The sequence below is a fragment of the Hippocampus bargibanti genome, linkage group LG14, assembly GCF_051943395.1.
Source record: "Hippocampus bargibanti isolate YZ-2025 linkage group LG14, ASM5194339v1, whole genome shotgun sequence".
Lineage (NCBI taxonomy): Eukaryota > Metazoa > Chordata > Actinopteri > Syngnathiformes > Syngnathidae > Hippocampus > Hippocampus bargibanti.
Genome location: NC_142747.1, coordinates 12,354,807 through 12,365,742, shown reverse-complemented (window position 1 = coordinate 12,365,742; position 10,936 = coordinate 12,354,807). Strand labels below are relative to the sequence as shown.

Below are 10,936 nucleotides of genomic sequence, written 5' to 3'. Positions count from 1 at the left end.
TTGCGGGAATGCAGGAGAGAGAGAGAGAGAGAGAGAGAGAGAGAGAGAGAGAGAGAGAGAGAGAGAGAGAGAGAGAGAGAGAGAGAGATAGAGGGAGTGTAGGGGTGTGGCAATGCACATGGGGGAGGGTACAGCGATGTAGGGCTGGGTCAGGCAGAATATGAGGTGAGAGTGTGTGTGCGTGTGCAAGCCTGAGAAAGATGCTGTTACCATGGAGAGGGATACGCCTAAACTACTTTGAAGCTGTTTTAGACTGTGGGCGGACAAGAGAGAAGCAGCAAGAGGAAGTCTGGATATAAAAGGACAACAAAGGTTGAGTTATATGTTATAAATTGTATATCTCATAAGAATTTAATGACACTCCAGTGTCATCTTGTGCCGGTCCCAAGCCCGGATAAATACAGAGGGTTGTGTCAGGAATGGCATCCGACATAAAAGCTTGGCCAAAACACACATGCAAATCAAATATCTGAAGATGGAGGACACTGATTCGCTGTGGCGGCCCATTGAAGGGAAAAGCCGAATGGAAAAGAAGATGATCATATTTTAGTGACAGTATATAAATGCTTTGACAAGAAAATTCTCAACTAATACTGATGAAAATATGTTCAAGTGACACACCTCATTTGTTTATTTGTGAGGAAAAACACAGAAAAATACATTAACCAGATTTTAATCACGTGCAACCAAAGTGATTATTTTTAAACTCATTCACTGTCAGACGCGCAAAAATGTGTCCACCACATTAGTGCCAGGGATTTTGTCATTGTCACTTCAGTTCCAGGACCTACAGAATATTGAGTTTTAGGACTACATAAACATTCAATGTAGCACAAAAAAACCTTAGACTGTAATTTAATCAGAAAAATTTGTTAAATCCTAAATTTTATGGGTCTGGAATTATATTTGCTTGAAATGAGGGTGGCTGTCCAAAATGCAATGCAATCCATACATATTGGTTTATATAGTGCTTAAACAACAGCTGAATCTGGAATTAAGTGCTAACATGAAAACAAAGGAAATGCTGCCCCTGGTGGAAGGGAAATAAATTGCCAGAGGCCATGGCTAGCACTTTTTTGGCACCCAAACAAGAAAAAAAACAAAACCTGAAAAATTCGGGAATGGTGCTCTTCTTCATATTTTCAATTCCAAAATAAATTTGTGAATGGCAGTGAATGAGTTAAAATTAGCTTAAAAATGCTGGTCTTGAATAACTGCAGGCAGACTGATTGGTAAATTCAGAGTTTATTAGCTATGATTCCTTGTCAAATAAAAAAAAACTGCTCAGTTTTCCAGGTCAAAACAGGCAAACTATAATTATAACTTCTCATTTAAACTATTTGTTATCGATCTTGTTTCCTGCCTACGGCTCTGACAGCACAACACAAAGCCATCTAACCCAGACAGAGGGCGGAAAGGAGAGACAGGGTTTAATTATATCAGCTCTTCCCTAGTGGATAGACCACCGCAGACACCACAAAACCAACAGGTGCATGGTCATGCAACGCTAGTCGCACTGTCGCCTGTAGAACACGTGTCAGAAATATCACAGCGATGAGTGTGGTTCAAGTACGATTAAAAGACAACCGACGTCTCCGGAAAAGTTGTGTCCATAATTTGTAAAATGGCTTCAAATGACTTCTACTGGGCATATTTTAATAAGATTCCACCGCATCTAGCTATATTTTACGTTTTAAGACTCGCTCTGAATATTCAGGAAGTCTTGTTTTTGAGTTGGTGACGAGTCTGTACGTGACGTCATGAAAGGACCGCCCCCTGACCGAAAAAAGACACATTGTAGCAGTCCTTCCAACACGTCAATGTATTTTGCTGTACATGTTTGGTCTGAGAACCGTGTTGCAGCAGAAAGCCGTCAGAAGAGGGCATCCAAGCTCCATATAAGGAATTTATCAGCCTGTGGAAGCGGAGGTGGCCACTGAGGGCGCCATTTTGTGCCTTTTTTTTTTTGGGTGAGAGATTATCCCCCAATGTTGCCTCAAAATGGCACATGTAATTCTTTAATCGATTGCAAACATGTATGCTTTCCTCTTCAGAACTATTTGAATCATATTCATAACTGGATGTGTAACAAGAAAGCATATTCTCCGAATCTGAAGCTGTTTTTTCGATTCACAAGCAAACAACGTCTTGGCGGGCGGGACTTTCTGAAAATTCCCAATTCGCAGCTCAATTTTTTGCAGATTTTGGACACTTTAAGTCATTTTTATGGGTGTTTTGCATTTGAATAAAAATATCATACTGCATGTTTTGGGTATTTTAGATGCTATAAAACGTTTTTCTGATGTCAGTTAAAAAACAAAAAAGTGACATCGGTTGCCCTTGAAGGATTTTTATGCTTCATCTGGAGGCATTTTAATATTGGTGTTTGTCAAATCAAATTATTCGGCTATGAGGTTACCGTAGAACCCTGAGGGTTTATTTTTCAAGGTCTTGACAAGGTTTGGTTTAGCTATTACTCACCAAAAATTTACGCAGGAGCCTGTTTGCATTTTGTCATTTTGTATGTGAGTCATAAGCGGCAAATTTAATCCAAGGGCAGAATTTGTCAGACAGTTCATTGCAAACACTATAATTTGAATTTGTCAGAATGACAGCCCATTTTTATCTGTGATTTATCAGAATCAGAATCATCTTTATTAGCCAAGTGTGGAGAACACGTTGCACTTGTATCATCATAAAAAGAACATGACAAATAAGTAAGGAGGGCACTGATAAAGGCTAATCTAATCTAATCGAATCCCTTAATGTACATTGTACCTCTCAGGAACATCTGAAACAATGTGCAAAGTATCAAGCAGGGTGAAATTGATCAGTGGTGCAATAAAACTCGAGCCAACTGAATACTGGCTGAAAAAGCATCCAGCTCACCTGTGACCTTGGCAATGTTAACTGTTAACAATTTGTTTGTTTTTTGTGCATGCGACCACTGGATTAGGTGGTTCACAACAGTAATGTCACCTGTCATAGTTATGCAGACATCGCACATATTTCTTTAGCTGTGGTGCTGAATGACTACAGTTTTAAGGCAATTCGCTATATGAACAGATTGTAAACATCATTTTATTTTCTTACGCATCGTTTAATTTTCTCGGACCTCCATTTTATAATACGTCCGGTCAATGATGTCACATGACATCTTAACCAAAACTCTCCCAAAACAGCTAGGCTTTCTCTTTTCTTTCCGCCCCTACCATGTGCGTGAGCCGGCCTACAAAGATTCAATAGTCTTTGTTTTCTTATTTTTGATTTCTGCTTCATTAATAAATGGCCCGATGAACGGTCCCTTAGATTCACTGTGCTTAGAGCAAGTAACCTGGTGGATGCAATTTAATTCAGGAATAAATCCTAAAAGGCAGGGAATTTCCATACTACATGTTCTTTTACTGAAGATTTAAATATACTTATACCATATTTTCTGGTGTATAAAGCTCACTGGAGTATGAAGCGCACCCGCAATGAATGATGTATTTTCAAACCTTTTCATATTACAAGGCACACCAGACAATAAGGCATATCTACAATGAATGAAAATGGTTTTCCAAATATCATACATAAATATATAAATGTTTTACAAATATAAGGCACACAACATTATAAGGCGCTACAGTTCAGACTGTGGTTACGCATGACTTCTTCTACAGGGAGAAATGGAGTTGGTAGCTGATAAAAGTAGTTACGAGACTTATTGTGCTCACATATGAGGCCCGCCTGTGTATAAGGCGTAAGGTCATCTTTTGAAGAAAATAAAGGCTTTTGGGTGCGCCTTATACAACAGAAAATACATTAAAAATAAAACGGGAAAAAAATCCTCCCTTGCGTCATGTCGTAAAAGTATTCTTTTTGAGGCATCCTATACCTACAATGCAACAAATGACAAATAATATTCAAACTTACCAAATAATTTTTATTCACTCCAGCCATCAACTCTGCTGAACTTGTGAGATAATTTTCAATGTTTTTGTTGTTAGTCAAATTTTAGCCACATAGTTTCGGTTACTTTATTGTACATAAAGCTCCAAGGGGAATTTCTTGTGCTAACCAGGATAATTTGCACAGAGTCAAATTGTACAAGCTCATGGAAACTAAAGTCTGTTCACACTAGTAGCATGAGAGATGTACAGGCTATTTTTTTAAAATGAATGCGGCATCACATTATATGAGGTGATGAATCGAATATACGTCATCATGTAAAGTGAATTCATGTTGTGTACATCATCATATAAGGTGATGTGCCAAAGCACCCCAAAACACACATGAAAGACCAACAATGCTTTGATTTCTTTGGCCACAAAGCTGTGTGAGCATATGTTGCATTTACAGCGTGTGAGTGTTTAAGGTGTGATGAATATAGACACCAAGCTTCCCGACTTGAGGTGCTGCACATCATTCGAATTCACAGACAAGAAAAACAAGCTCAACCATCAGTGAATTAAGTTGTAAGATACCAAAACAACACTGGGAATAGAGCAAGTAGGTGTCATAACCCAAATAACCCTGGGGAAATGTAGACGTAATCTGACATAAATGGTATATAGTCAGTCGAGTAGGACAACCGACTCTGCAATTTTTGTGTGATCACATCTGTTTTGCACTCCTTCCAGAAAAAAAATAGATAAGGCTTTTAAAAAATAAATCTGTTTTTAGATATGATGAGCAGTCTCCTCTTTTGGTTGGTATTTTGATGTCTACCAAAAGCACGTAGAGATAACTCATATTTGACCACCTAAAGGTGTTGAATGATAGTTGTCACATTAATCTTGACCTGAGAAATTTGGGGACACAAAATGTAAATATTTTTTTGTTCTTTTATTACAGCTTTTTCTGGTGGCATTAGTCTTGTTGGCGGATAAAATAATACCATTGTAATGTACCGATATACAGTAAAGTCTCGTTATATCGATATTCAAGGGACTCCAAAAAAATATCGATATAACCGGGACTATCGATATATCCGACCCTGTTTGCATGTAATTTTCTCCGTGCGTGCATAGAAATAGTATCGATATAACCGGGACTATCGATATATCCGATATCGATATAACGAGACTTTACTGTATCATAAAATGGTGTAGTGGTTCACTCGCCTCACTTCCGAGGGGATATTGGTGCATATGCACTGGGATTGACCGGTGATGAGTCGAGGGAGTAATCTGTTTCACGGGATAGGCCATGACTCCTGTCGACTGGGAATAGACCTCAGCTGTCAAATGGATGGTGTCTACTTGTTTGATATTTATATGGAAGCTGCACATCATTATAAGTACTTCATTATTGTATCACTTTTACAGCATCATATGAATTAAGTGGGCGGCCCGGTAGTCCAGTGGTTAGCACACCGGCTTCACAGTGCAGAGGTCGTCCGGACCAGCGTGGGTTTTCTCCGGGTCCTCCGGTTTCCTCCCACACTCCAAAAACATGCATGGCAGGCAGATTGACCACTCCAAATTGTCCCTAGGTGTGAGTGTGAGAGTGACTGTTGTATGTCTTTGTGTGCCCTGCGATTGGCTGGCAACCAATTCAGGGTGTCCCCCGCCTCGTGCCCGAAGACAGCTGAGATAGGCTCCAGCAACCCCCGCGACCCTAATGAGGAATAAGCGGTACGGAAAATGAGATGAGATGAGATATGAATTAAGTCTCAGTCAAGCACACTGCAATACCACTGTTGCTTCATGTGCGATATTACGATAGATCATACAATAAAACGGCAACAATTCGACGATTTACCACATCACTTGCGGTCATCTGTGCCCATGCATTTCTAGTTGTTGATACTGTCTTTTGAAGTTTTTAGTTGCATTTATTAAGCGTGTGTTTTGTCTTTACAGAAAATGGAAATGTCAGGTTTCACATCAAAAGGTCTACCTCCACATCATGCTCAGCCTGCTGGATCAAGATACACCGCCAACCCACAACCAGTCGCCAGCCAGAGTAGAGGCTTTAACGGGTTCATTCCCATACAAAATTGTTACATGCAAGCAAGTTCAATGATGGCTGCGGCCAGAATGCAATTTGTTCCAATGACCCATCAGAATTTGCAACCGCATCCCCAGAACACGGAGACACTGGCCCAGGTGTTTGACCAGGTGGGTTCACAATCACAGTTTTGGAGTACTGGTAGCTGTTTTGTCTGTCTAAATTATTGAGTTGTGATGCCAAAGTCAAAGCATTTTGAGCTTTTGTCATGCACTGCCTGTTTTGTATGTTTCTACCCCTTAGACAAACTTCGTACCGGAGGTGATGTTACCTAATGGAATGAACATGCGCCCAGTTGGAATACTGTAAGTAATACTCCAGGTATTTGTAAAGTTAAACTCTATGTCGGATAAATGAAAGAAAAAAAATCTAACCTTTCCACATTATTTTAATATTCTACGGGTCAAAACAATTATTCTTAAAAAATGTCAATAGTTCAAAACTGGTTAGCCTGATCCAAAATGAACACTAATTGATTGGTCAATTTTACATTATGTATTTGACTAACTATCATACCTGTGATGTTTTTTTGTCAACCTTGATCAATGGTGAATGCAATATACAGTACAGTCTCGTTATATCGATATCGGATATATCGATAGTCCCGGTTATATCGATACTATTTCTATGCACGCACGGAGAAAATTACATGCAAACAGGGTCGGATATATCGATAGTCCCGGTTATATCGATATTTTTTCGGACTCCCTTGAATATCGATATAACGAGACTTTACTGTAGTATAATTGGATTAGATTTATTAGTCTCTCAGTGGAGAATTTTACATTTTACAGCAGCAAAGTTATGAAAGGAAGAGTAAAGGAAAGGAAGAAGTAGAAAAAAACAATACAAAAGCTGCTGTAAAGGCAGCCACTCTTGCGGTGGCATCTTCAAGTCAAACAAAAGAAACCTAATAATGTAATTATTAATTATTATTATTATTATTATTATTATTATTATTATTATTATTATTATTTTGAAAAAGCTTTTCATCACAACCAAAGCCACTTTAAGAGCTTAAAAGGCAGAATGAAATGTATGACAAAGCATTCCGGAAAATGGATGGAATATTAATATTAATAATAATAATAATATGTACACCTAAAGGCATGCATACATACAGTAATTGACAACAAACACATCTCGATGAACAAAAGGAAAAATGGGTAAAAGAGAGTAACATGTATGAAAAGCATTGCGGAACATGTGAGTTTAATATATTTCTGTTTTTTATTCAGGAATGGAGAGCTGTTGTATAAAGTGACAGCCCCAAACTATGCTCCTCCTCTTCCACCCACCATCCCGAGGATTAAGTAAGATTTTTCATATTGTTCTTTGTCTCTATCTATTTTTTCTCTCTCCTCCGTCTTTCTCTCTCTCATACACACAGTCATTGAATGAGGCTCTTTGTCTGGTTTATTAAAAACTATTTCTATGGCAACAGCTATACATGTCCTTACAATTTCTCCAAGATGCTTGGCAAGTTGGTAGTTACTTTTTCTTCAAATTTTAGGAAGATAACAAAAAAAACGGATCAAACGTATGTCAAGAAGCCCCCAAATGCATTTATGTTGTTCATGAAGGAACATCGGCAAGCTGTTAGGCACCATTCTCATTTAAGAAACAGTGCGGATATAAACAAGATCCTAGGAAGAATGGTAAGTTTAACCGCTCACGTACTATCAAACCAAGTTAATTATCAATGCAGTGGAGTGGATATACAAAGTCAATCTAGATTCTTTGCTTATAAGTCAGGTTCATGGGGTAAACCAATCAGGCATATCGCTCAGGCCATTAGGAGGTCCACTGTCGTACCCAGCATCATCCATACGACTCTTGAATTTTCCTGAGTTTGCAGAGTTCCACCAGTTCAGTTGGTAGGAGCCAAAAACATCGTGCGCCCAGACATACAGTAGAGTAGTTAAGCTTGTTCCTGACTGATTTAAAATTTGTAGGTTCTGAATCCATCCCCACCACTTCACACTGACAACAGCATTGGTGAAATGTTAAGCAGAAATCTTTACTTACAGACAGTGTAGGTGTTCAAATACCTGTCATGTTTCGGCGACTACTTCCGCGTCATACCCAAACGCGGACGAAGGCGGAAGTAGTCGCCGAAACATGTCAGGTATTTGAACACCTACACTGTCTGTAAGTAAAGAATATGCTTAACATTAGATATCAAGTAGACAGGATTAACTTAGTACAACGAGCGTTGTTGAAAGTTGGAGATTGCAGCTTGATCAATCTAACTGAAAAACTAAAAAGCAGAGATGCCTTACCGAGGCAACCAAACCAAACTCCCTCTAAGCTTCACCTAGGAATTATGTCTATAGAGATGATGTACAAAAATTGTTCAAATTGAATATCATTGGCCGTAGCCACCACCAACAAATATCCTGCCACCCCGACCGTCAGTCATGAGTACATCAACAATCACCTCCTAACTTCCAAACATAAATTTTCATGACATCAAATGTTTGAATGGGCTGATTTTTTAGATAACATAAACCCTGCATTTGAACATTAGTGTTGACTTTTTATATCCACTATACTGTACACTCAACTTATTCTATGCATGTTTGAACTGCATCTTGAGCCTACCATTGTTCTGTGATGTTTACATATGCACAACAAAAGCTATAAATGCTAATAAAGATTCTTATTACCAATACATAGTGGCATTTGCTACCTCAGGAAGAGAAAGCCAAATATTACGGGTTGGCTGATAAAGTAAAGCGTCTGCACTCCCAGCAGCATCCAGATTGGTCTTGGAGGCACAATTATGTAAGTGACTTATTGCTGCATCCTATTTATACACTTGGAAAATACTGTTTTTGTTTCGTTTTGTAGGGCAAAAAGGAGGACTGTGATCATATTATGGAAGCAGATGCTAAGAGTGTGCAGGGTAAGATGTGTGAGAGAGACAGAGAGAGCGTGTTGTGGAATTAAATAAGAAACATTTTGGTCATTACAGCAGCACTGGTGCCAGAGGTTGAGGAAGGAAGTGGACAAGCCGAGACTGATTTTGAGGATGATGACCCAGACTCCTTGTCTTTGAGTTCAACAAATGTAGAACTGTCCCTTGAAGAGCATATTTCCCAGATATACCTGAAACAGCCAGATGCCTTGACCCAGATGATTACCCACCCTCCGTCCCGATCGCCCAAGCATTCGTCGTCAAGGTTCCATCCGAACTGTTGATTTCTTGATAGACTTTAATTGTGCACCCTCCCACATATCCCACATCCCCCCTCCCCTTGACGAAAATGTTGGTAAGATTTGATGCACAGCCATGTTTCTGCCACTCAGAGACAATTGACTGAATGACTTGGAGCTGATATGACCCTTAAATGACATTTACAATGTCTGCTTACAATCGGCGCTCTTGATTTTTTTTTCCCTGTGTGCAAACATTTTACATACATGACTCACAAAAAAATTAGGGATACGAGGCTTTCCAGTGAAGAATCAGGACAAGCCTAAAACGCATTTAAACTTTTCCGGGTGAACTTAAGGTGACCTTTTCTAAACACTTGAATGTATATGTCCAACTGTTCAATGTTCCAATACCTTTTGCCAGTGTCTGAAACTCATGACAAAAAGTTAGCGGACATCAGGTCAGATAACTCTGAAAAGTTTCCTGCCCCATTTTTCACAACTTGAAACACAATAACACAACTAATCGCAAAAAAAAAAAAAAAAAACATTATTGGAAGTATAACGGGTTTTTTAAAATTAAGGAATTACCTTCCACAAGTGCTCCCTTGCTGACGATTTTGCTCCAGTTGTCGTTTGTCGTCATGGTGCACAATGCAATGTTTGCGTTGTGTTGTCTGCTAAATGCCACATGGACTCCTCTTTCTAGGCGCCTTTCAAAACTCTCAAGTACACATTACAGTCACGGTATAGCACGAAACAGTCTTCTGATTGGCTGCCGTGCTGGTTATGCAAATTGCCAAATGACCGTTCGGTTGGCAATTTGCATACTCGCCATGGCGGCCAATCAGAAGCCTGTTTCGTGCTTCGGACTGTAACATGACTGTAAAGTGTACTTGAAAGTTTTGAATGGTGCTTAGAAAGAGGAGTCCACGTGGCTTGTAACGGTTTGCTCGTAGCTTTTGCACAAACGTTTGATTGGAAAAAAAAACCTTTTTTTCTTAAAGTTGTCGGCCACCCGGGCCCAGACATTTTGAAAGTTGTACACCCAAGGAAAAAGTTGTACGCCCCGGGCCTCCGGGCACACGTTATTTCAAACACTGCTTTTGCACAAGTTGCGCTTCTCTAACAAGGATCTTAATGACGAAGGAACCGCGGTTTGATCCAATAAATAATCTGGTTCAATTAGAGGTGACGTTTAAACAGTCATCCTCATACTGTTCACATTTTGACAGCATGAAACAAGACGACACCTGACAATGGATAAATATTACCTTGCCATTGTGATGCTTCGAACAGCAAATTGTGTGTCAGAGTGCTTTCAGCAGGTCGCAAAAGAGATACAGAGAGACTGAAAGTGTCACAGAAAGATGTAGACGTGGATATCCTTTGGCCACAACCCATGCTGATGAACAATGCCCTGAGAAATGGGATAATGAATGCCACTCAAATCGACAAGCACGTTGAAGGGAGGCGAAAGACACCAAAGTCACATTTGAAAGCATTTGAAACTGTTTATGTTAACATGGTTGATATCCAAGGGTACCTGGCCTTACCAAGCAACACTGGCCTAATTTCATTTTAATGTATGATAATACCCCAGCTCATCTGGGATGTATAAATGGGGAAAGGATGTTGGAGAATAATGTATCTGAATATGAATGGACTGCACTTTCTCCAGAGCTGAATCAGATTCAAAAACTGCGATGATGTTTAGACTTGAAACTGACATTTCCCCTGCAATGTTCTTATGTAACTGATGTAAGGGAAAGACAAGGTCTGC

At 39.4% G+C, this 10,936-nt stretch overlaps 1 protein-coding gene across 1 annotated transcript; it reads left to right on the top strand.

Moving 5' to 3' along the window:
* Positions 1-5,849: 5,849 nt before the first annotated feature.
* Positions 5,850-9,291, top strand: LOC148888344 (uncharacterized). Its single transcript, XM_089014140.1, has 7 exons — positions 5,850-6,104; positions 6,238-6,299; positions 7,233-7,307; positions 7,508-7,652; positions 8,674-8,781; positions 8,848-8,902; positions 8,972-9,291. The coding sequence occupies exons 1-7, from the start codon at positions 5,850-5,852 to the stop codon at positions 9,196-9,198; spliced, it is 927 nt and encodes a 308-aa protein (XP_088870266.1). The 3' UTR covers positions 9,199-9,291.
* The last annotated feature ends 1,645 nt before the right edge of the window (positions 9,292-10,936 follow it).

Coding starts and splice junctions, on each gene's coding strand:
- LOC148888344 (XM_089014140.1), top strand. CDS start 5,850: ATGGAAATGTCAGGTTTCACATCAAAAGGTCTACCTCCACATCATGCT. Junction 6,105..6,237: donor TGGCCCAGGTGTTTGACCAG/GTGGGTTCACAA, acceptor TCTACCCCTTAG/ACAAACTTCGTACCGGAGGT. Junction 7,308..7,507: donor CCCACCATCCCGAGGATTAA/GTAAGATTTTTC, acceptor TTCAAATTTTAG/GAAGATAACAAAAAAAACGG.